At 40.6% G+C, this 26632-nt stretch overlaps 1 protein-coding gene across 1 annotated transcript; it reads right to left on the reverse strand.

The window, feature by feature from the left end:
* Positions 1–4888: 4888 nt before the first annotated feature.
* LOC121927323 (opsin-VA-like) lies at positions 4889–17999 on the reverse strand. The gene is made up of 5 exons (XM_042461057.1): positions 17237–17999; positions 12428–12638; positions 12231–12348; positions 7667–7906; positions 4889–6302 (listed from the first exon to the last, which is right to left on the reverse strand). Exons 1-5 carry the CDS (start codon positions 17601–17603, stop codon positions 6072–6074), a joined length of 1167 nt encoding a protein of 388 aa, XP_042316991.1. The 5' UTR covers positions 17604–17999; the 3' UTR covers positions 4889–6071.
* Between the last annotated feature and the right edge of the window lie 8633 nt (positions 18000–26632).

Here is a 26632-nt window from a genome sequence, read left to right on the forward strand (position 1 = left end):
CTCACTTCAGAATGCATCTCTGCATCCTCTTTCTTTGCTTTCCCTCTGATTGCCACCCCATAAAGCCATCTCTCCTTACATACACATTTGTAGCAAAAGCATTCATACATTGTATCAATTTGCCAAAAAGGAAACACAAGCATTTGCATATTCTAACACACACAAAAAAAATTAAAAAAAAATCCACTTGCAAAGTGCTGTGCCGTGCCAACAGCAAAAATCAAAAGGGAAATGTAGCACAAGCAGACACATTCTATCAATATGTATCAACATGTAGAATAAGCATGCACATAATGTGTCAAAAATAAAATTACAAAGAGAGAGAGAGAGAGAGCTGCCTGCGAGAGGAGAGGCATGTTCTGCCCTCTGTCCTCCCTCTGACCTAAATCTCTCCCCTGAACTTGACACGATCATGACCGGGGCCAAGTTCACATTTGCCAGCAGCAGGAAGAAACAGGTTTTCCTAAAAGACACAGGAAATAATCCACTTTAGGAAAAAACGCTCTAAGGGGGATTTGCCCTGGATCAAGTGTGCAAGACCCTAATTCTGATGTGTTTAAACTGGTGCCAATGGGAACTTCCAACTTTTAATCCGGGTTACAATTCGGTACAAAAGGTAGTCTGAATGGCCCCATAGATGCTTCTGCCCACATGGCATCCCATGTCTGTCATCCCAGGTATATGTGAGTGACAGGGATCTGTTTTCCTATCTATCAGGATACAGCAGACTGATATTTCCACCCCCTTCCTATGAGAGATCTCCAGTGCAACAGTCAGAAACTGGATCCCTGTTGCAATGCCTCTTACACCAAAGCTCATTCATGGGTTTGGGGGCAGAAAATCAGTCTGTTGCATCCCAATCAATAGGAAAACAGATTTGCTTATTGCTCACAGTAAGTCAGGACTGGGAGACTTTTACAATCCCTATGTATTCCTTATATTGTTAAATAAGAAAAGTTCATAAATACAAATCAGTTATGAATGCATAATCCTGGGGCCTTGTCTGCATGGGTGTTTTATCCCAAGTTCCCCCTGGGCTCACTGAGTCCTGCTTACACAATGCAGAGCTAAAACTCTGAATCAGGATCAGAATATTCTGGGAGCAGCTTGGAGTATTCTGGCAAGTATAGATGAGTCCTAGCTTAGATATTGGTGACTGTAATGGTTAATTCCAGCCAATGCTATTGAAACCATTTTTCCTCTTCAGTATGCTGTCATAAAAGTGGAAGTCAAGTAACCCCATACTCTGTAACATGCATCTGTTTGCATGTGTTAATGCTTTGATCTCCTCAGACTGAAGAAATTGTCATAATCCTCTCTTTGCAAATATGTGTCTTCCCAAATATGTGTCTGCTTAAACAGCGTATCTGCCTCTGATCTTGTTCTGTGTGTTGACCCATTAATTATCTTGATCCATTAATTCTGCTCTGAAATAGCCAGATGACCTCCTGTTGCTCTCCCCCCACCACACACACACCTTGGATTTCCAGCCTTTTCTGCACATTTAAAGGTCTCTGCACTTCCACTGATTCAGGCCCAGAACACTTTGAGGATCCCAAGAGGCATATGTTTCAACTGAATGAACAATTCTCAGGAGGAAACAGAGTCAAATGAATTCCACCACCTGCCTACCTCAGTGTAGATAACCACAAATGTTATACATTTTATAATATAAAAGGATAGGATGTTGTCATTCTTCCGAAACCTACTTGCCTAATAGATAAGGCAGTACATTTGCACCCAGCCGAGAGAGAGAAGTGAAAAAGCAGACTGTATGCAAAATATGGAGCTGTCTGTAAGGAGAAGGTGTGGAACATTTGTTCCATTGATACTCCTCTCTCTACCTGTTTGGTCCAAAACACACTGCAGAAACAATCCAGTTTGAGGCCACTTTAGCCACTAAAGTGTTAGGGAATCCTGGAAACTGTAATCTGTTATGGCACCAGTGCTCTCCAACGAAGCTAAATATCTCACAAAACTACAATTCTGACTATTCCCTAGTATTGGACCAGGGCAGTTACAGTAGTGTCAAACTGAATAATTTCAGCAGTGTTTTCACATCTCCAGTTTGATGTAGGACTCTACATTATAAGATTTGTATTTCTCTATGAGGCATTGTATGCCCATGGGTTACTGTATTTGTTTTAATGTGCCTTCAGGTCAGCTCCAACTTAAGAGCTTTTTATCTGCCTTTTGTTTATTTTTTTAACTGCATTTTATTTTTCTAACTTGAGGTGTGGATTGTTTTAATACAGTGCACCCGCACCATACGCGGGCACACTATATGCGGTTAAATTGGCCACAAGAGGGCTCCCTTGGTATCTGGTTTGTTCAAAACCTTTGTCATTTTGGTACTAAAAATGATGACAAGTCAGGAGACAGTGCTAGAAAATGCATGTTGGCTTTAGCATTCTTTGTAATTTAGCAGTTGTAGTGTGGCAGGCTGTATAGAAGATATGAGTTAAATTCCATTGTAGCTGCAAAGTTTCCTGTTGAAAGAATGTATCTGGAATTCTTTTATTTGATATTGTTGTGTGTGTTGAATGCCCTGAAGTTATTTCTGACTTATGGCAACCCTAAGACAATCCTATCATGGGGTTTTCTTGGAAAGTTTCTTCAGAGGAGGTTTGCCATTTCCTTCCCCTGAGGCTGAGAGAATGCCCAAAGTGGGTTTTCATGGCCGAGTGGGGAATCAAACCTTGGTCTCTATAGTCATACTCCATATATTTAAATAGGGAAGGGAAAGCAAATGGCAGGAAGGAAGGGGATTTCTTCATATCAACAATTAGGGAGAAAGTCAAATGTTTTATTGCAGGGATAGAGAACATATAGCCCGTCAGATGTTGTTGGACTACAAGGTGGAGAAAGTGGCGTCTGTGGGCTGCTTGCATCCCTGGACTCACTTTTACAGTATACACTTAAACTGTTCTGATTTGGCAGGGACAGTCCTGATCAATCCTCCATCATCCCACTTTTTCAGCTGCTTTTAGAATGTCCCAGTTTCTATCTCCTCCTTTCACTTTCCCCTTTGTTCTCAGTTTATTTCTATTGCTGCAAACTGAGTTCACAGTGGAAAAGTAGGCCAGACTCCTGCTGGGGCCTTATGTCTTTGTAAATGGACTTACCACTGTGGGAATATGAATTGTGCAGTTGCATAACATCTGAGTAGGGCTGCTCTTGTATTACTAAATAGAAGAGTTGGGAAAGTTCCTAATGCGCATCAGCACATGAGGTGCATCAATGCATAGGGTGTATCTGTGTGCATCATGCACCAATTTTGGGATGTTTTGCTCCAAAATCATGCCGGAAGCCCCTCTCCCCTCCAAAATTGAATAGTTGCACAGGAAAAAAAAATCAGGGAACTTTATGATTTTTTTGCATTTTGTGTTAGGGAGGGACCTTAAACACTTCAGTTTCACAGCTGTTCAAGAGGCTATTCCAAGTGTGCCACTTTTAAAAAAAAACTTGTATGTCTGGAATTCACTGAGGCAGTTACAAATGCATAACGTTGAGTTATGCATTCATGATTGATTCATATTCATGATCCCTATATATTCACTGCTTTGGGGACTACGTAGGGACCATGAAAGCCCCCCAGTTTCCACTTAGGACACAGCAGCCAATGCAACCAATGAGGTTCTCCTGTTGATTAGTAAGCAGCTGAGTAACCACCTTCTCCCACAAGCAGTCTCAAATCTCAGTCATGAGGGGTAATTATGATAAGGCTTGTTTCTTATTCTGCCTGTTATAATGGAGATCACTCACAGGATGAGGTAGAAATGTCAACCAGCTGCTTCCTTATCTACATGGGAGCAGACTCCTGTTGATCACAGCAGTTGCTGCCCAGTAAATAGGCATTTGGGCAGTCAGTCCTGGAATCACTGTAGCTATGTAGGGTACTGTATGTAGCTAAGTGGCTGGTAGAGAATTCCAGTCAATGCCAAAGATGAGAAAGGGCTCCTATGGAGCTGGAATTTGGGGAACTGTAGTTCGAAAATAGAATGATTCCAACCTCTAGAAAATTGTGACATCTCTCTCGTTCTCACTTTTACTCATGACACCACAGTGTGATTAAATGAATAAATTGTAGCTAGCTGGCTTGATGGTTTCAAGAACTGCTGATAGCAACCTGCTGGGTTGTGACTGTCTCTGCTATCCAATATGATGGAACTGGAGCATGACTTTGGGCTCAATCAGGTATAGGCTAGAGATATGGAGGAAGATGAAAACTGCTTTCTAAATGGCCCAAAGAACGTTTCGTAACAAACCAGACCCTATCTTAATAAAAAAAAAATACATAACAAGTACTTTGGCTGACTCCAGTTCTGTGTAATTACAAGCAGAACCCTCTGACTTGTTTTTGTACAGCAAACAAACTGGAGCAGAAGGAATCAACCAAACACCAGCATGTGTTTTTGTCACCTGTTTTTTGTTTTTTTTATCAGGGGGCCATATGGCTTACATAGACCATAGTGGGTATAACAGCTCAACAGTGAATGCTGGAGTTTGGTAATAATGTTCCACATGTGGTGCTCTTGAACTATGCTCAATCATGTAGGATCTCAGTGAGTTTGGGAATGTAATAGAACATAATCATTACAACAGCCTTCATGACCCACATTGATCATGTGGACTGGGAATGATAGGAATTGTAACTGAACATATCTGGAATACATCACACCGGGCAGAGCATTTCCACACCAAAGTAAACAGGGAACAGGTATGAGAATTTTCCATGGGGTAGAATTAAATAAAATTATCACTGGAGAATATTTCTAGTGTTCAACTAATGTCCTTCTATTGAATAGATCTGATGCCCCACTCCAGCCATCATAAGTGCATGTGTACAAAAAATGAACTGAGCTTTTCCAAGCTTAAGAGGAGAAAAGATGGCTTTATTTCAAAGACTGAGAAAGGTGGGGATACTAAGATCCATGACATCAAACCCAAACCAGATACACATGGTTTGTTATACTCCTTCCCTGAGTTCTCTTTTCCCTTCCCACCCAGTAACAGATGACTGAAGAATGATAGCACGGCCTTATAATTTCTCCAGTGCAGGCCATCCCAAAACATTTTTCCACCTATGGTGTAGCAGCAAACACTGGTCCTGATCACCTCCTTCAAGTTAAGCTAAACCAGCTATTTCGGCACAGAAGACAAAACACCCCTCAAGTACTTCTCTAATAATTCTTTAGCTTGTCACGATATCCCAGGTCTGCTGCCAAAGTTGGCTGCCTCACTGTTTAACAATAGGGCCGGTTCCCAGGTGCACAAAAATTCTCACACACCCTGTTCTCATTACACAGTGGAACAAGTGGAAGAAGGCTCATACTGCAAAGCTATTTTTCTTCTGTATGTCAGCTCACATAAAGAAGGATAGGATAGGCATGCAGGAAGCAAAATGGTGGCAAAGTTGGGAGCCAGCCTTTTTGATCTGAAGTCAAACAGCGCAAAAGTTTAAGACTAGGTTCACACCCCCATTCAATAATGAAGATCCCAACCTACCTCAAAATGGAGGTAGGTATATTGTCCGTACAAGACAACCAGGATACAAACGAGTGTATAAATAAATACAGCATGCACATCTTACACATGCAATATATCATTAACTTTCATACCACAAACTCTCATATAGTCTTCTGCTTTGAAATATTTTGGGAAGCTCTGACTGCACTGATGCTGGCTGGTTTTCTTTTTTGCTTAATAATATCAGCCCTCATGTTCTACTTTGTTCTGCCTAGCTCAGTTTCAATCAAATAAGGCAGAGAAAAGTGTTAAAAATGTTCCTGTTGAAAATTTGGTGCTGTGAATCTCAACCACAGACCTTTATATGTATTTGCTCAAGTTACATAACATGGCCAGCATCTTGTATGCTATAAAGCTTAAATATGCACATTAGAAATTCACTCTAGAAAAAACATCAGATGAATTTGGATAAAGCATGTAATAATACTGGCTAGCAAAATGTTTTCTGCTTTGAGTCTTGGCATTCTTGTTGGCTGTACAAGGGAATGGTAAAATTGGGATGATTTAAAGTTCTTCTGACTCATCGTCTTCAAAAGTTGCATTCACACTGGACAAACTTTGTTCTCTGAAATTGCCAGCTGAGTAAGGGAATGGCAGCTGCTATGTTCATCCTCACTTCTTTGATTGAAAACTGTAACATGGGCAGCTACTGTGGACAGCTCCTCACAGTGTTTGGTGTGGGTTAGTGTTGCCTTCTCCGAAACTGGATTCACATTGGTGTCTACAATCTCTTGATCGCTGCATCTGAACAACTGGACCAGACACTTTCGGAACTAGAAATGAAATCACAATTGATTATGATTGAAAATTCATTGATTCTTTTGTACCTTTTAAAGAAAGTTTGGACAGTATTAACAATCCTTTCCCAACAGAACTTCTAGAACTAGCATTGAAATCACCGTTGGGTGGGATTCATCAATACATTTTGTCTATTTGTGCTTTTAAAAAAGATTGTTTACATTGTTTTAAAAACCAGGCACTGCTGGTGGGCATCAGCTCAAGGCACTGGTGTTCCATCTGTTCTGAACAGACTTGTATTCTTCCTAAATCAAGGCTGGGGACCCTCTGCTTGTCAGACATTTTTGAATGACAACTCTTAGCATTCCTGACTACTGGCCAAGTCTGGTTCATTGAAACTGGAGTCCAGCAACATCTGGAGGGCTATGGGTTCCATCCTGGCCCTACAATATCAGGTCAATAGTGTGGGGGAGGGGTATTTATTAATCCAGCCCTGTCTCCGAAGGCCCAGGTAGAATGCATGGTATGGGCTATCCCCCACCAACTAAGCCAGGTACTCCATTCAATTCCTGGGCACAATGGCTTTACTGTAGTTTAGCTGTGCTTGAAACCTCTGAATTACACTTCTGCAGTACAGTGCACTGTACATGGGTGATTATGGATATGGTCCGCAAACTGCAGAATATTGATGGAGGATGCTAACTAATGTTGGGTATTTGCGGATGTGCCACCAATGTTTAAATTGTTCTACTGGCTCTCATTTTCAAACCAGTCAAGGTTACAGCCCTACTAAATAAACAGAATCATAGAACCATGGAGTCTGAAGGAATCTCATGGGCCATTGAGTTCAAACCCCTGCTCACTGAAGGATCTCTGTTTAAAATGTACCCAGCACATGTCTATCCAGCCTTTTTTCCCCCCTTTCTTTAAGCTGACCAGAGAAGAAGATCCCACCACCTTTCCAGGCAATTGTTTCCATTGCCAAACCACTCTTACTGTCAGGAAATTCCTTCTGATCTTCAGTCAAAATCTACTTTCCTATAACTTCAAACATTAGTCTTAGTTCTACTGCTGAGATAGCAGAGATCTGGTCTGTACCCTCCCTTTTGTTGCAGTCCCTGTGGTATTTAAAGAGTACAGCCGTGTCACCCCTCAGTCTTCTCTTTACCAAGCTAATATGCCCAGCTCCTTCAACCTTTCCTCATACAGTATATTTTGTTCTTCATACCTCTTATTATCCTTGTTGCCCTTCTCTGAACTCTCTCCAACTTGTCTATATATCCTTCTTTAAAAAGGTAGAAATTATTAATTTAAAACATAAAGGCAGAAGCAAACAGAAATCATCTCCATGATCTCAGAGCAATTCACTTCAAATGCCCAGACAGGAGACATGCAGTACCTGGCTGTTCATAAAGACATAGATAACTGGGTTGTAAACTGTAGCTGTTTTTGAAAAGAAAGCTGGGATTGCAGCAAGACGAGGATCCAGTTCAATAGAAGGGCAGGCAGTGACCAAGACTGAAAAGGCTGCATATGGAGACCAGCAGATTAAAAACGCAAGGATCATAATAACAACCATCCTAGTAACTTGTCTTTCAGGCTTTCTTGTAGCACCCAGTCTGCTTTGGGTGTCTGAAACCTTGAGAGAGAGAGAGATAAATATATTATCAAGAGGACCATCAAGGTAAAGATTTCTCCCTAGAATTAATCTTTAAGTAGGGAGATAATTTGGATTCAGATGTGCAAAGTAATATGGATCATTATTTGCATGCAAAAAATCTAATCAAAATCTGTCCTACAGAAATTCAACAGGGCATAGACAGGTGAACCGAGAGTTTAATGTTTGGTTATCATCACCAAAGGCAAAACAACAAAACTTTACATATGAAATGTTCTAAAAGGTTTACTTAGTTAAAAAATTATTGAATCTTAATGCAGTAATTATGGTACCTTTACACAAATCAACCAAAGCACAGAGATGTGGAAATAGGTTCAGTTCTCAATAATCAGTTGATAGATGCTATTTTCCTTATGAACTACAGCCTTGCTTTTTGAATAAATAAGTTGCAGGTATACCTCGATTTAAAAAGTAGATGTGTTCCTGGGTCTATGTACATGTGCAATCCAATCACCTGGCAGCTTCTGGTAGCTTTATGAATTTCACAGGTTTTCTTAGGCAAAGAATCCTCAGAGGTGATTGTGCCTACAGCACCTGGTGTTCGTTGGCATGATCCTATCCAAGTACTAACTAGGCCTGATCCTGCTTAGCTTCCAAGATCAGGTGTTTTTAAGGTGCTCCTGGGTATTAATCCTTTAATTTTGTACAAGGGACAGAAATAACATGGAAGGAATAGGGATACATTTCTACACCACAAAAAAGAAGAGCAGTTGAACAATAAATGAGTAATATACTCTGCCAAAATGAAAGAATCAGGTCAAGTAAGCCTTGCATAACTAAACAAAAACTAAACTTTCTAGATATCACTTGAAAACTTCTTCCAAAATGCACCCAGGGATGACTTTTTCTTTCATCATCCTCTACTTTTCATATGATTTCCATTTTGGTAGCAAGACTTATAGATCAATGGGTTTGGGCTTGTTGTTGTTTTTAAGATGATGGAGATAGCTGATGAGGCAGGTCTATCTATTTTCCTCTTTTTCTGTGAATACAGATTGTATTTATTTGTGGAACTCAGAGTTTGGGAGAATTACATTTTTTGGTCTACATCTTCCAGAATCTTCCAGCCACCATGGCCACTGATGATTCTGAGAGTTGTTTTCCAATATAACTTTTGACACTCTGGTAAAGTTAGGATCTGATTTTGAAGAAATGATATGAAGTCATAGACTTGCTTTTGGGGTGCTCTTCTGCTGTTCAGACAGGGATGGAAACTGGGGCCAAAATCCTGTAAATGGCACATGCCAGCATACCCCTTAGTTATACAGGCATATGTACTTCCAGGGGCATTCTATAACAAGGCATCTAGTACTCTTTTGTGAAACATCTCTTGCTCAATCAGTGTAACACCAATAGAGTCTCCTGGATACACCTGTTCGAAGGAGTCAAAGTACATTCAGACACAGTCTTCCCAGGTTGTGCAAAGGTAGCTGAAATGTCCTTGCACCCTGATAGCCTGTCAGTAGCAGGTAGGGGGATGGCACTTCACCTGAGATATACTGGCTGCTATTGGGAAGCTAGGAGGAAGTGGGGACAAAGGAGAAGCCTCTGCCTCCTTACCCCTTACCAGTGTATTTACTCTGCCAGTAAGATTACTGTATCTTGGCCTCATTTGGCCACATTCAGTTGAATTTAATCAGGAGAAAGTCCCACTGAAAACCACCATGCAGCCACCACTCTATGAAGTCCTGTTCAACTGAATGAATCTTGAATATACCTCAGCTCTCCAAGGATTGGCACCAGAATGCTTATGTTGCAAAATGGGATACAGATGGCAAAGGGTATGGGTTGAATCTTTCTGTGCTATAATGCTCTAGCTGTGGAATTTCATGAGATCTACTATCATGAGATAATGGACACTATCACATGATCCCCATTTCTCATGCCAGTCACACCAATTAACAAAAACACATGCATACTGGTTTGGGAGCTTCCATTATCACACGTCTTCGCAGTCACACAACTGGGGCTGTTGCTGCCATCATGCTGTCTTCCAGATTCCCCCTTAACCCTGCTTCCTTGCTCTATGCCTTACCCAGTGTACCTTTTGTGCATGTGTGTTGTTGGTTTAATGTGTGTGTGTGTGTGTGTATTTTACTTTTTAAATGCAATTCTGCAGTTCTGGTAAGGTGATTTAAGTTTGAAGAAAAGAAAAGACATAGCCCTCCCAAAAAGGGAATTAGGCTGCTTGGGAAAAGTGAAGCGGAGGGGACAGGGAGAGGAGGAGATTGTGGGACAGTTTGACTGCCAATATTCCAACTGACATGGCAGCAACATTTCACACATGAGAAGCACTAGGACTCCCATGCGATAGGGAGCTATTGAGGGGTTTACCCCATTAATGAAAAGGGATGCCCTAACCACATTTGAAATACCTAGCAGCTACGGGTTGGAGGCAACATCGTGTGATAAGCATCACCAAAGTTGTTATTTTATAACTATAATTGTGGTTTTAAAAGCCACATGTAATAGTGTCCAGCCTCAGATTGAAGAAATGCAAAGAAACTCTCACTCATACAGTACATGAAGATGAAGATTTGCAAAAAAGAAACAGAAGATTATTGTTCTATGATTTGTGCTGCTAGACTATTATTGGCTTCTTTGTGGAAAACAGAAAAATACTGGATTTAGACTCTTGGGTAGTAAAAGTTTATAATTACATGGAAATGGACAGAATGACTTGCTACATAAATAAAAGATCAATAAAGAAATTTGAACAAGATTGGAAACCATGGATGAATTATCTGAATGAAGAAAAAGGAACACATGCTAGTATTATTTTTTGATAATTTCAAGAATCACAATCTGCTTAAAGATACTCAAAAATATAGAATTCAAATAATGGGATAAGATTTTATTAGAAAGAAAAGAAGGTTAATAAGGGTTTTTTATTTATCAGAGACACACATGTGAAGTACAGTCAATATACATTGTGGAAATAGAAAGTAACACTGAATCGATGTATATTATACAGAATAGATAAAGATAAAAAGAAGTTATATATATATATATATATATATATATATATATATAATACATGAAGCTTATGGTGTACTTTAGGCCAGATCGAAGTAATGTGGATGCTATGGGAATAAAATAAGGAGAAGAAGAGGTATTGTAGGGCAGTGCTTCCCAGGCTATCTCATGTGGGAGACCAGCAGTTTTCTTTTCCTAATGTGCCAGGGACAAGTACTATATTTCTGTCCATTGGCTAAAACTGTATATTTCTTCCCTGGAAACTCTCCACAGACCAGTAGCCAGTAGCTTGTGGACCAACATTAGTCCAAGAACTACCACTATGATTAACACTGATGTGGGAGAGATGAGATGTCACGGAAAGAAAGAGTGAAGGAAGGGTCTTTCTAGCCCTCTGTCTTGATATTACTCCATGCTATTTTAAAGAGGCTAGTGTTCTAGCAGGCCTCTGGCTTCAACTGTGATTAAAAAACATTTTCCTATTAAACTCAGTGGAACATCTTGCCTGAGCAGAAATGTACATGATTCCATTCTGACTATATTATGCCAGAGGCTGGCAACTTGTTGTTGTCCATAAGGTGGACTTCAAATCCCTTCAGTCCTAGCTAGCATAGCCAAGGGCAGCGGTGGGCACAGTGCACTCCCAGGTTCTTTCTTCAGCCTCTCACTGCCAGATGTCCCTGTACTGCAGGTTTTCTGGCAAAAAGATGGGATGAATTCTTTCTTTTAGAAGCCTATAACACTCATTCCCTCTTTAAATGGGCCACAGAGCCCACCTCACATACATTTTTGACAATTAGTATTAAGTATTGCAGTCATAACCTAGAGTTACAGAGCCATAAATGATCTATATTCAGTAAGACTGTGGAGTCTTACTGTTAACAACAGTCAAAAATGCCAGCACCAGATTTGCATTAACTATTATGTATTCATATGAACCAAAGAAAGTATGGGTCCGTGATACATCCAAAGCTTTTGAGGTTGACACACAACTAAACTGAGCATCTGGACGCAAAGGTCAGAATCATGTTCTTAATCCTAACTAACATAGGCTCATTGAATCAACAAAATTTATATCTTGACTCACTCTTCAACAGTTGATTCAATATGTCTACATTAGTTGGGATTAACCAATAGGATTCAAATCAATATTCAATATGATACGGCCCTTGAGGTTTATCTGAAGCTAAGCAGAGGCTAAATGCACACAATTTTCAGAAACATGATTCATCTAGACCCTTCAAAATAGAGGATTACTGCCTGGAGCTTCACTGTCATTAATTTATCTGTTAGAAATGTTTGCACCTACCTTTCTAAGTTTCCGCATCAATTTTCCATAGGATACCAAAATCACCAATAATGGCAGGATGAAACAGGTAGTAAAGAATGTAATAATGAAAGTATGATCATTGTAGTCTCCAGAATACCTATAAAAACCACACAAGGTATTTAGGTTCTGTCTGATTAGGAGGCTCAGATCAATGTCACATTCCAGAGTTGCCTTACCAGTTGGGTTCACAGGTAGTCCCAATCTTGCTGGTGGTATAGCTGCTCCAGCCCATTATAGGAGGGACAGTCCAGATAAAGGAGAAAATCCACACAAAGGCTATACCCAGAGCAGCATGTTTCCCCCTGAGGCGCATATTTCCCATGGGTCGGCAAATCACAACGTAGCGCTCAAATGCAAGTAGGGCAAGTGACCAGAGGGCAACTATTCCTGCAACGAAGGATAAACACTATTAGCAGAAATGAAAACAAATGAAGTTTGGCATCATGGCAAGAATGGGGAACCCATGCCCCTCTACATGTTTCTGAAGTAGAATTTCCACCATGCCTTATGGTTAGCTTTGTAGGCTAGGGCTGATAGAAGCTAGAGTCCAGCAACGTCTGCAAAAGCATAGGTTCCCCATCCATGGTTGAGTGGATGTGATATAAAACTTTGACTAGAAGAACAAGGGTAGGGAAAATGCAGCCCATGAGCCACCTAGATTCTCCAAGGACTGTTTTTGTAGTCCCAAGGTTCCCACAGGATTTATGGCAATCCTAAGGCATACCTATCATAGCAAGTTTCTTCAGAGAGGGTTTGCCACTGTCATCCTCTGAGGCTGACAGAGTGTGACTTGCCCAAAGTCACACAGTGGGTTTACCTGCGCAAGTTGGGATTCAAACCCTGTTCTCCAGATTCATAATATATTGCTCGAACCAGAGAAACATGAGAGCAAATCCCCAAGAGATGGTGAAGCTGATTTATACTGAGTCAGACTCCATTTAGGTCAGTATTGCCTACACTTGTCTTCCCCAAGCTGGTGCCTTGTATGTGTGATGTAGTATAACTTCCATCTTCCCCAGCAAATGTGACCAATGGACAACACCAGACTCGTGAAGGCTGACTTACAATGACTGGCAGTGTGTCTCCAAGATTTCAGACAGGACTCCTTCCCCAGCCAATTTGGAGACTCAGGAACTAAACGTGGCATACAGGGCATATGCTCTGCAACTGAGCCTATGTTCCTTGGCCATGCCCCCATTTTGTCCCCTTTGTTGCTACACCAGTAAGATACAAGTATAGGCTGGAACTTAGTATGGAATTTACACCTATGTAAATGGGCTTTCATCTGCAGGAAACAGAATTGAGCAGTTTTGCAACATTCATGTTCAGCAAAGGGCTACCATGATATTACTACATAGTGAAACTAGTGAAGTGACCAATGCATGTCAGTCACTTCTAATGTGCATCAGGGCACCAGTTATGAAGAGTCCAATGTATTCTGGGACAATCTTGCCAGTGCCCTGATACATATCATTGCAATTTACTAGGAGGATCCCATAGGGCCTCTGCTAACTCACTGTGTACATATAAAACTATGCAACTTAATCTACGATATAAAATTGTAGCCACTATAAATAGAGGAGTCTCAACAGGCATGCACCGATCAAAAGCAACTTTGCAAATGTAGAAACAGACTTACTGATTCAGCACAGCCCCTTGAATAGGATGAATGTGACATGTTTGAAGAGGATGACTGAAATGTTTGAAGAGGTGTACAAGACAATGTACACTCTTGGTTCTGCATGACCTGCACAGTGCAGTGTGAAAGTTAGGATGGATTTCAGCCTGATCAACTTCTATTCTTACAAAAGGCAAAAGTATATTATAAATAAAAGTTAATAATAATAATAATAATATTAAAAGAAAAATCAAGTCTGCCACAGTGAACAACATGCTTGTGTTAAGTTTTTTCCCTTTCCCTTCTCACTACATAGTAGGCCCTTCCCAGTGTGCTAACATGATTGCATTGTGTATTTCCACATACTCCACATCACATCACTGGGAGGAAAGACATAACACAACAAAATGTCAGGGCATGGGGTCAGTTGTACAGCACAGCAAGAATGGAGGGAACATGGGGATGCCAGATTCAGCAATAGTTCCGTTTCTCTTACCATGTGTCATTTTGTCCTGCAAATCTTTTTGTTACTGTGCATCTTCGTTTCCTACCTAAGTAGGTTCCTTAAGTACTTCTCCCCTTAAAATTCCAAAACTGCTGTTATCCCACAATAAGCAGATAGGGCAAAATAATGTGTGTACAGTAGATACACAAATAGCATTTAACAGCTATTTTGGTAAACTGGTATATTTGTAATGGGGTTTTCTTGGCAGAATATGTTGAGAGTGGAGTATTCCTTGCCTTCCTCTGAGGATGAGAGAGTGTGACATGTCCAAGGTCACCCAGTGGTTTTTCATGGCCAAACAGGAATGCAAACCCTGGTCTCCCAATGTCTCAGGCCAGCAGTCAAACCAGTACACCATGCTGACTACAGTGGTACACAGTGGGGATGCAGAACCCACGTAAAAATTGGAAAAAACACAAATTTAAAAACATTTTTTTACCTGAGAGAACACCTCTCTAGGAATCGCTAGGACTAGGTCATCCAGAGCAACTCCATGGTCAACAACCACCAGAAGCTGAGTGACCACAGAACTGTACTGGAGTTCCCTATAAATGCTTAGATAAATGTTCTCTCTAGCAATTTCTAGGTCCTGTCTTACAATTTCCAGTGATATATTCATGCTAGAGGACCTAGAGATTCCTAGAAAACATATTAATCAAATCCGCAAATAATGAAGTTCACAAAAGTCAAAACTGCAAATGGGGAGGGGTGACTGTATATGAGTTATAATGTACCACTAAATCCCAAACAGAAAGGATGTGCATATATGTGGTTTAGTCTCGTAACACCATTCTCTTCTGTCTGATGACTTTTGCATGACGCATTGGATAATTGTATACCATCTGTTCTTTAATTCTGAGCGTATTGCTCACTCTCCTTTGTGGTGTGTACCTCTGTAACTTGTGTGTATATAGAACTTTCAGAAGTGGCAGGAAGCCCACTTCTGTCATTGAATAAATGAGGGGAGGTGTTTTGATGTTGCCACTTATTTGAAAAGTGAATTGATGCTCCTTAACAGTTTACCCCTGTAACTGGTTGGCTCTCCTTTGAATTAATAGCAGCTTCAAAGATGCAATATTAATTGGGACTATGGTGAAAAGGAATACTTCCAACAAACTTCCCATGCACTACAGTAGCAATGTTACTGAAGGACAAACTCTAGCAGCTAATTTTAAAGCTGGGCATATGCATTATTTCTGTGCATTTCACTCAACATTCATCTCGTCCCACAGCTTGGAAAAGTGACTTTTGGGACTATGGCTCCCAGGATCCTCCAGCCAGATGGGCAGTGGCCATGCTAGTCAATGGATTCTGGGGTTGTAATCTTAAAAAGTAAATTTTCCAAACTATTGATGACTAAAGAGAGCACATGCAAATAAGGCAGCAGATGGGGATGGGTGCAAGAAGGAATCACTATTAAAATGATTTCTTCCCCATCTACATTTGACCTCGGGGCATAAGGGTTTCTAAGGAATGGATCGCCAATTTTTTTATTTTCATGGAATTTTCCCCAATTAGATATGTCCCAGTCAAAGTTATACAATTTTAAATTCTCTGAGTTAAAGAAAATTGAAAAATTAAACCTTTTGCATATGTCATTCACTTTCATTAACTTCACTCGCTGTTATAAGTAGCTATATATCCAACCAGTTGGACATCTAGTTAGCAGAGTTTCTTGTCCAATCCCTCAGGATAATCAACCTTCCCAGTTGATAGGAGGTGTCATCTAGCAGATCTACTCAGCATCAAATTGAGGAAGGCCCAGATAGACCTTTTTCACATTGTTTATTTATTGCTTACTTCCTGTTGGTGGTATTGCTGAACTCATTTGTACAGCTTCAAGACTCAGTCTTTGGCAGCAGTAGCTCATGTTTATTGTCGCTGGAAGGGCCAGCTAAAATGATCATTTCCCCTGGAATGCTTGGAAAAGATAATGCTTAGAGATCCTCTTAGAGAACAGCATAAACTTCTTTTGACCTATTCGGTACAGTACCCATTTCAAAGGCAGTTTGAACACACAAGTAAATAGGGGAGAAGCACTACATTTCCACTGAAAGACAGTGTTGTCTTAAACTTATGCTAATAAGTCCTGGGTTCAAGTCTCCATTCCTCTATGAAATGCACCATATGATTGCCCTCTATAAGCCTTACAGGATTGTTTAGAAGAAAATGAAACTAAAATTTGTATCACCATGCAAAATATAGTATCCCCATGTTTCAACCCTCTCTCATGTAATTGCACTTGAACAGCTGTGTGAATAGTACAGACATGGAACTTTGCACTGCTAAGTTTAATTAGGAATAAGCTCTTGCTGTTCAAATATTGAAGTAAAAGAGTACTCGGGTAATATGAAGATGACTGGGATTGAGTGGGTTGCAAAAGGAGCCCTCTTTGAGTGACCTTTGAAGCAGAGTAATTGACCAATTAACCAGATGAAGAACTACAGTTAATCACCTCAGAACACTTTAATTGGTTAATAGCCCTGAGTTACAACACTGTTATTTTTCAAAGGAGTCATACTTCAATGTTATCGCTTCAGATTGTAAAAGGTTTATCCCAAAAGCACATTTATTTTTTCCCTTCATGTGAAATTTCCTTCCCTCCCATATTTTCAAGAAGCTTGGTTTCAATTAACAGTGTTTTTCTTTTTTAAAAGGGCACCAGCTGAACTGATTTGCTCTCATTAATGAAAATGGCTGGAAAAAATCCTTATCATGTTAACTTCAGTAACAGCAACTGCAAAACAAACTCAGCTATTTTATCAAGCTAGTTTTCATCTAAACCTCAATAAAGAAAAGTCAGATAGATTTGCAAGGCCCAGTCATTTAAAGAGTTACTAAGACAGAAACTTTTCTGCTTACCAAAGAAAGTGACTGCAAATCCTTCCAACACACACGCCCAGTGGCCCATGTAAAAATAACCCTTCAGATTCGTCGAAAAACTAATTGTGCCCCCAATCAAAGAGACAAGGAAATCAGCCACAGAGAGATTCACAATGACATAGTTGAGAGGCTGCCTCAGCTGTTTGAATTTAATAGTAACAAGGATGACAGTGAAGTTTTCAGACAAGGACAGAGAAGTCACCACAAACATCAAGGCAGAGATCAGGTGGAAGTTCCAGGGTTCAATCAAGTCCAAGGGTTGTAAGAATGGGTCCACAAGTGTGGAGCTTGTAGAAGGATTAAAAAGCCAAGATCCATTTCCACGTTCTCGTCTCAGTCCATCCATGTCTGTTTTGTTCTGTTCTTTTCCTTTCGCCACAGAAGAGTGAAGCAGATCAAGCAGTATTAGCACATCTAAGCAACTGTTAATTCCTAAAATGACATTTCTAGCCTATGGTAGAAGGGTGGTGGTGTTTCTTTTGCAAGGGGGAACAGTCCTGATATTCTTCCACCTGAAAGAAAATCTAGCAAAAGAAAGTTCTGCAGATATAAGTGCTTGACGCTTGCAGTGGGACCAAGCCCAAGTAAGTTAGGCTCTGAAAATCAATCTGGTTTTCTCCTTTTGCTCCTTTTTCACAGCTGCCACTGTCTCCAAACCAGCAAGATTAAAGGCACAGTGGGGTTTCTCCCTGTGATTCTTCTGTAACAGCCAACAGAGAAGCTGAAACAGCCTCTGCATCTCTTCTAGAGGAGGAGAAAGGAGAGGATGCCTGGCAGCAGGAATCCTTTCCTGCTTTCCAAAATCCAAGAGGAGGAGTGGCCCCTGTATTGGGAAGGATCATCAAGTGAGGGGTGGATTCTTTCCTCCTGTCTCTCGGGACATTATCACAGGGGTGAATGTCTCTCAGTTTTGAAAGAAAAGAAAGTAGGGCCAATTCGGAAATGAACATAAGTACATGGATGGTTATCATACCACAGAATAACACAGTGCCCATACCAAAGCCAAAGTAGTGAGAATGCAAAAGATATTATCATATGAGTATGTACCCTTTGTAGTCTAGAATTTGAATTAGCATCTCTGCAGATGCGCACTGAGGGCAGAATTGGATCGTGACCTTTTTACACTTCCAGCGGGGCTTGCCTCCAGTTCCCGTGGTTTTGCCTTGTTTCACATTATTTGTTCATTCATTACCCCTTACTTCACGTTATTTAGGCAATTCACCAATTCAAAACCAGTCTAAAGCAACCTTGTAGTTGGTTTGAGCATTGGACTATGACTCTAGAAGGCAGGGATCGAATCCCACTGGGTGACCTGGTGCAAGTCACACACTCTCAGCCTCCTCAGAAAATGGCAATGATAAACCCCATCTGAATAAACCCGCCAAGAAAACCCTGTGACAGGGTCGTGAGAGAGAAAGAGAGAGCCTTGGCCAATCCCTTCCCTCCAGTTGGAGAGGATGAGTTTGCAAAGGGAAAGAGCCAGAAAGAGAGAAGGGAGGCAGTGTGTGTCTGTCTGTGGGGAGGGCTGCTTCATCCCCAAAATAGCTCCAGAACTCCCAGAGGAACTTTGCAAGGCTGAAAGAAAAGCCCCCCCACACCCGGACAGCAGAATCACCTTCACTTTTCCAGCCCCTTTGCTCCCAGAGGGAGCAGCCAGGGAGCACAGGAGAGAAAATTACAGCCGGCAAAGGAACTTGGGAATTGTAGTCTGATTCGAAGGCAGTCCAAGGGCGACCAAGACATGTGTTCCATACCTGCCAAATTTGAATTGAATGCAACTTTGGAGTGGAACAGGATTTGTAATTTCTATATTTTCCTGAATTTACACATCTCTCGGTTGAACCCGGGTTGGGTTTGAATTGACTTAGCATTGACTTCAATTGCATGTGATAACCTCTCATGCAGAAATGTGAAACCTCATGATTGCATCTGGGATCACACTGCATTGATCTTCCAATTTCCCTCGTGTGATAATGTCCTCAGTGTGCAATGAGAGTGAGAAGCATCCTTCTTTCTAGCAGGTCCTGCTGCCAGGGAGAGGGCTGACCTGACCTGACAGCACAACAGAGATTGGCCAGGTAGGAAAAGAGGCTCAATGACCTGCTTCTCAATTTATTTATTTTTACCATAAATATAGTGATAGCCGATACCTACATCCTAGTATCAGAAATTTTTGCTAATGTTTTCTGGGGGACAATAAAATTGCTTCCTGCCAAGGACAATACTTGGTGTCATTTCTGCTGAATTTTCCCTCCTGAGCTATATTCAAGCAACTGGTTTTAATAAAGTGCTTTTGATTAATGGAATGCCATAATCACAAAAAGTCAACATGGGTTTCTTTGATTGTGAGTTCCTGCATGGCAGAGAGTTGGACTGAGTGGCCTTTGTCAACTATTCCAATTCTATGATTTTAATTCTGGACCAAATTGGGGAAAAAAAAACCATTCCCTTCTCTGTCACAGTAATAATTTAAAAAGCCACCTCATACAATAAAGGGCTTTATCCAGTGCAGATTTTAAACTGCCATAAAAGTTTGACAATAGCACCTTTGGCAATATCTGTCACATGACACCATTTCCCTCTTGTCCTTGAAGCAGAGTTAGCCTGGACCTTGCCACTGATGGAAAAACCTGTCAATAAGACCCCAATAGCTTGTCCTCAGGTGCAGTAAGTTATCCCTACAGCAGTTCCGGGATTGTGCAATCATATGCTGTCAGTGTCTCTTCCTCTTTTCCTAAAGGAGTTGACATTTTCCCTTTGTCCCTGGCTCCCACATGGCCAAGAAAGGGAAGATATACATATTTTAATCAATCAATCAACTGAGGGATGGAGTGATCAGAAGTGAAGAAAAGGCTTGTTCTTGCCTCTGCAATCTTGATGTCCAGGCAGAGAGATCGCATATGCATTTGGAAATGGCAGGAAGGAACCCTTACCGAGTTTATTGGCCACATCAACAGTAAATTCCCCTTTCAGTTGTAGAATTGACTAGTCCCAAACATCTTGTCCACAGGCTCCTTGAAAACTAACTTGTCCCATTTTCATTGTTGCAACTATATACGTTTTTGTATGGAAAGCCAGTGTATCTATGGTATCCTTGGCTTATAACAACAGGGCAGCTGGCATAATTCTGCAGCGTAAAAGCCAAAGGAGTTAGCCACCAAGGGGTAAAGTGCATCATTCTACATAACATGAGCTCACTCATTCCAGTTGCAGAACAGACACCAAGATGAAGAGAATGGTGCTAAATGAAACCATGTCTGGTGACCAAAATTGTATGCATCAGCTTGAAAATGGAAACTGAATTTACAAGTCCCTGGAGAGAGGTGCTGAAGGAAATAGGACATTAAATCAGCATGGAAGGAGTAGCTATATTTTTGGATTTACTTCATAAAGTGATAGGTGGGAGTCAATTGGTCTCCAAGGGTGATGGCCTCTAATGAGACAGGAAAAGACCTCTATAACAAATGGAGCTCTGAAGTATGGGCCAACCTTTCCTGTGCCTGAAAAACCCTTGGTCAAATCAATGGTTTGTTATGTAAACTTTAGCTCTGCAGAAATCTTAGATGCAGGTGGAAACTGAGAGAAGCGTGCATTTCTGACAGTTATGAATTTCCTCACCGTTGATTTTTAATGCTTTTGTTTGATTACTGGGAAACACGTAATAGACAGTCTAGTCCTCAATATCATAAATACAATGGGTCTTGGACAGTATACCCAATGCAGATCTGCTAACAGTGGCCCAGAACAGACGGGCCTTTGAGGCGCCCTCGTCACGTGCGAGGGCTGCCTGGTGGGCAGAGTACCCACATGCCCAGCAGCCCTCACACGTAACGAGGCCGCCGCAGCTGCAGCACACCCACCAGACATGGAGCTTACTGGTGACATCGCAGCTGCGCCGCCTCCAAATGGGGTGGTGCAGTTGCAATGTCACTGCGGCATCGCTGGCGCTTTAGGGTGCAGAAGTGCGTCGCAAAAAAGGAGCCGCTTCCCGGTGCTCCCTTTTTGCTCCACAGGAGCACCGTGCAATTTGGTTGCTGAGGCACTCCTGTGGAGCAAAGAGAGGTGCCGGAGACTCACCTCTTTCTGGCAGTTTGTACCTCACCAGTGATAAATCTCAAAGGACAGGCAGTTATAACAGTTCACACAGTTACACTCTCAAGGAGAATTCAAAAAATGGACACAGCTTGTTATCGATACCAACAAGCCATTTACTGCACCTTTCATCTCTAGTGAGAGCAGGCCTTTTGTAAAGCTAATGGGTCTTACTCAGCCATCAGACTAAGCCATGTCAAAATCCTTTGCAAAGTAATAGGTAGAGCCTCACAAGAATGAAATAAAATGCTCCACTCCCTTCTCATCAGCAGCTACTGTGAAAATTGCAACTAAGCTCAGAGGGGACAGGAAGGCTTGTGAGATGGCAGATTATATCATCATCCCTTCTAATCAGCCCAGTAAGACCTGGACCACTTATACCAGAGTCTGCTACTCTTCTTTCTGAAACTTTTCAGCCCAGTAACCTCCTTCCTGCCATATTTCCTACTGGATAATGTAACTCAGCTGATAGATATTTATGCTATGCTGAAACAATGTGCAATCTTGGTCTTCAAATACAAATCTGTGGTACATGGAAAGACAAAAGACAAATCTAAAAACCTTTCACCCAGCACAGGTTGGTGATCAGTCTAAACAAATCTCCACCACCAGGCCACACTCTATGACCTGGCTGTCCAGTTACATGTCTCCTATTATAGCTGACCAAAAAAATAAAAAAGGTAAAAAACAGTGACTTGAGCCAGAATTCATCAAATCAATCTAGAACTTCAAGGGAAATTGTATTATCTATTGCTCCACAGAAGTGCACCCACAGGCTGGCATCCCATTGGTTAGTTCCAATAAGAGTAGACCTATTGAATCAATTGTTAAGTAGTGGGTCAACACATAGGTAAATTCAATGGATTCAGTAGTTCTAATCTACTCAGGACTAACAATAGGTCACAGAGTGGTTCATTTCACAGATCTTTCAACATTACTGGAGTGTCTCACTAAAATCAACAGGGATGGCTTTTGATTAGAGGTGCAAAGGTGATATCTGTCTCTGCTAACTGCCTTCCCCCACTCTAACTATGTTTTGAATTTTTGGATCTGTTTTTGAAGGCATGGGGGAACTTCAAGATCTTTCTGTTTATACTGTTGCATTATCAAAATGAGACAGCATAATGTAGTTGTATGAGTGTTGGGCTATAACGCTGGAGAACAGGGTCTGAATTCCTACCCAGCCATGGAAACCCATTGGGGGACCTTGGGCAAGTCACACTCTCTCAGCCTCAGAGGAAGGCAAAGCCAAACCCCTCTGAACAAATCTCACCAAGAAAACCCTGTGAGAGATTCGCCTTAGGGTTGCCATATATATAAAATAACTTGAAAGCATACAATAATAACGATCAAAATATTAACAAATTGTATTGATTTGATGATTTTGACAAAAGTGAAGTGGCTTCAGAATGATTGCCATCATTTCAAATCTCCTATGTAACAAGTGAGACAGTGTTGGATTACGACTCTGGAGACCATGGTTCAGCTTCAGCCATGAAACCCACTGGGCAATGGCAAACCTCCTTTGACCAAATCTTGCCAAGAAAACCTCATGAAAGGGTCACCTTAAGGTTGCCATAAGGCAGAAATGACTTGAAGGCACACAACAACAATAAATGTAATAAGTAGTTCGATCCTGCGAATGGTGCAGAAACTAGCTCTTTCCCAAGCGGTACAATTGGTGAGTCTTTTTCAGAACTTGAAGAAGTTACTTCTTTGGACAATAGCTCCTAGAATCCCCCAGGCAACAAGGATAACATTTATGGTAGCTGAGAGATTGTGAGAGTTCCTGTATGAAAAAGGTACTTTTCCAGACTCTGGTCTTTTCCCCCCGTTCATAAGATCCATGTATTGGGGTGGTGAGTGGTATGTAATAACGCTAGGAAGAAACTGCATTTTCTTTCATCAGCTCATTATCAGGGTTCTGAATTTATTATGTAGATCTGAGGAACTATTTTTTCCCGGAGCAGGAAGTTGCCTGTAATATCTTCATCATGCTTTGCAAAACAAGAAAGAAATTAGTGGTTGCAAAAACCTTCTGCTGCAAGCACAGAAGAAGTGTGAAACCTGCTTTGGGGACATTAATAATGCAAGCAGCATAAGCTCGTAACTACCCCTGACCTCTCAGGGATTGATCACCTAGGCAAGCACTAACAAAAGAAATAAGAAAAAAAATCACACAGTATTAATATGTTTCTATTCCAAAAAGAGTTTCATTATAAGATCCTAATCTTCTTTCCCAGATTCCTGATTGTGTCTATAAATCAGATTACTAATTGATACAACCATAGAACTTAATAGAATGGCTGCTAATGTCTAATCCAATGTGAGCATTTCAGTTCAGAAAAGCATCATTTCTCAAAAGAAAACAAGTTGACAGTGGGACATGGGGGGCCAGCACAAGTCCCCCTTTTCTCTAATTTTATTAATTTGACTTAGACTGGCATCTTTCAGTGCAGAAGAGTTTGAAAAGGTCACAGTAAATGGCCTAGCCACAAGAAACACAAAAATAAGCTGAATAGCTGAACTGAACTGAACTGCCTAGAAGACAATAAAAAGGTGTTTTGGTGTTTATTTTATTTCCAAACATTTATATACCACTTTTTGATTTTTTAAAAATCCCACAATAAAAAGCAGATACAATAAAACAGTAACTAATGGTATAAAATTATAAAACAGTAAAAGCAGCAAAAATCCATAATTTTGGTCTCAAAATCTGTATACATGAGGTCGATTTATAGTTGAGTATATATGGTAGGTGGACACAAATGAACATGTATAACCAATGAATCAAGCAGACCTTATTCTAATGTGCAGCCAGAAAAATCTTGTCAATAGGAAAACAAAAGTTTCACTAAGAACTAGAGTTTTGTCTTAACTTTCAGTCTTTATAGCTTTAAATTCCCCATCACTGTGAGAGTTGGACAACCAGATAAGTATATAAGAGGAAAATCTATTCATTTGAGATGTGGTACTAAAGAAGAGTACTAAGGATATCATAGACAGCCAAAAAGAGAAACCAATGGGTTCTAGAACAGATCAAGCATGAACTCTCCCTGGAAGCCAGGATGACTAAATTGAGGTTGTTGTCCTTTGGCCACATCATGAGAAGGTATGATTCACTGGAAAAGACAATAATGCTAGGGAAAGAGTGAAGAGATGTAGAAAAAGAGGAAGACCACATGCTAGATGGATGGACTCTATTAAGGAGGTCACAGGTATGAATTTGCAGGACATAAGCAGAGCAAAGGAAGATAGGGAGTCTTGGAGATGTTTCATCCACAGGATCACCATGAGTCAGGATCAACTTAAAGGCAGTTAAAAACAACAAATACTATTGGGAGCAACCACTTGACTGTTCCATCTGTAGTCAAGGAGGACACATGCATGAAGAGACTCTTAGCTGCTTTGGAGCCAGCTGTGCTGCTGCAGGCATGGTCAACTGCATCCAGTATTCCTAGTGCAATATGGCTGCAGAATATACTTGCACCTAGAAACTAACAGTTTTCAGCACTGCTTCGACTGCTGGGCTGTGACTCTGGAGACCAGGGTTCAATTCTCTGCTTGGCCATGAAACCCACTGGGTGACCTTGGTCAAGTAACATGCTCTCATCCTCAGAAAGGCAATGGCAAACCTCCTCTGAACAAATGAAGACCCATGATAGGATTTATTTAACTTCAGTTTATCAGAACAAGACACTTTCCCACTGTAACTTGTGATCTTACCTTATGCAGATAAAACAACCTGCAGCTTTTGATTTGGAGAAAATGTTGCACTTCAGTTAGTTTAAAAGCAATGCAAATGATCCAGTTCTCTTCCCGGTGGCCATGATGGTGGACTTTGCAAAGCAGGTTCACAGAGAAACCTAAATTAAACAATACAGTCTTCCCTGGCCCTTTGTACAGTTTTTGTATCCAAGGATAACTGCATCCCATCAATTCTATAGAAGCAGCGAAGTAACTGTAGATGACACTAAATTGTTCAGGAAGCTGAATCTAAAACAGACTACAAAGAATGGAAAACAAATCTCTCTGAAGTGAAAAAAGGGCAAATTAAATATAAGGCCATGAACATTGAACAAAATCCCAACTTTAGAAATGGCTTGTCCTCCACTGGGAAGGGAAAGGAAAGGAACGGAAAGGAAAGGAAAGGAAAGGAAAGAAAGAAAGAGCAACAAGTTAATTTCACATAAAAAAAAGATAAGTCTGGAATTGCTTCACATACCCAAAACAAATTGGTTGCGCATTGATGTTTTCAGTGACTACAGAAACACAGCTTACTTTGTGTGCTGTAGAAACTAGGCTGCCTTATTATCTAGGTGAAATTGAATTACTTATGTAAGATGACAATTCTGTGTATCATAATATTCTTGGCTCTTTGTCATAAAGCTAACCTTGACCCCGTTTATTAATTGCCTGCTTGGATTGGTATTCTGATTATACATGGCTTCCACCTTCTGAAGCATCTTTCATATCTTTGGGGGCCTTCATCACTTTGCCAACTTGAGAATTTGATATCTTGCTTTGATGACATATTTGGTTTGTCAGAATTACACGTTCCTCAATTAGGCTGTTGGTAGAAATAGCTTTTATTTTGCTATTTTAAAAATTCATTTTCCCCTTATCTAAACAGACACACATGGCTAACACTGTGTTATCAGCCACAGACCAAAACTACTCAAAAATTTAATACAGAAAATGCAAAGCTTAGTTACTGGTGCTGTATTCTTTTCATATATGATTAGTTTGTAATTTTTAATGCAGTTTGTGAAGTTAGATATTGGATATTGAGTTGGATCCAGACTTAGCCATACTTAGAGCAGACTGAGTGAAATCAGTAAGATTTAAGTTAGTAATGACTAACAGGTCCCAATGTTTTAGTGGTCTTTTCTAATTATGATTCAAAGATAAAGCTGTGTTAATCTGGAAAGGATCATGTAACACCTTTGAGACTATAAAAACATACGTCTGAGGAGGTAGGCTGAAGTCTACAAAAGCTCATGCTACCAAATTCTTTCTTTAGTCTCAAAGGTGCTACAAGATCCTTTTGTATTTAATTATGAGTAAGTTTGGATCCAACCACTCTAAAGCAAATAAGTTGACTGTGTTCCATCCTCTCAGACAAGACCTTCTAGGGCACATTTATTTGTCTTTTTAGCAGTCCATGTTATCTGTAGAGAGCTCTATAATTTCACCAAACTACAGGATTCCATAGGATGCATCTATGGTGATTAAAATGTAATTGCAGCCCTATAATTATATAGTGTGAAAACATCCTGAGAG

This window comes from Sceloporus undulatus, chromosome 3, assembly GCF_019175285.1.
Source record: "Sceloporus undulatus isolate JIND9_A2432 ecotype Alabama chromosome 3, SceUnd_v1.1, whole genome shotgun sequence".
Classification (NCBI taxonomy): domain Eukaryota; kingdom Metazoa; phylum Chordata; class Lepidosauria; order Squamata; family Phrynosomatidae; genus Sceloporus; species Sceloporus undulatus.

Excerpts from the sequence above, each read along its gene's own strand:
- LOC121927323 (XM_042461057.1), bottom strand. The coding sequence starts at position 17,603 with ATGGATGGACTGAGACGAGAACGTGGAAATGGATCTTGGCTTTTTAAT. Across the intron at positions 12,349-12,427 it reads ACTACCTGTGAACCCAACTG|GTATTCTGGAGACTACAATG; the intron begins GTAAGGCAACTC and ends TGGTTTTTATAG. Across the intron at positions 6,303-7,666 it reads ATGTCTTTATGAACAGCCAG|TTCCGAAAGTGTCTGGTCCA; the intron begins GTACTGCATGTC and ends TTTCATTTCTAG.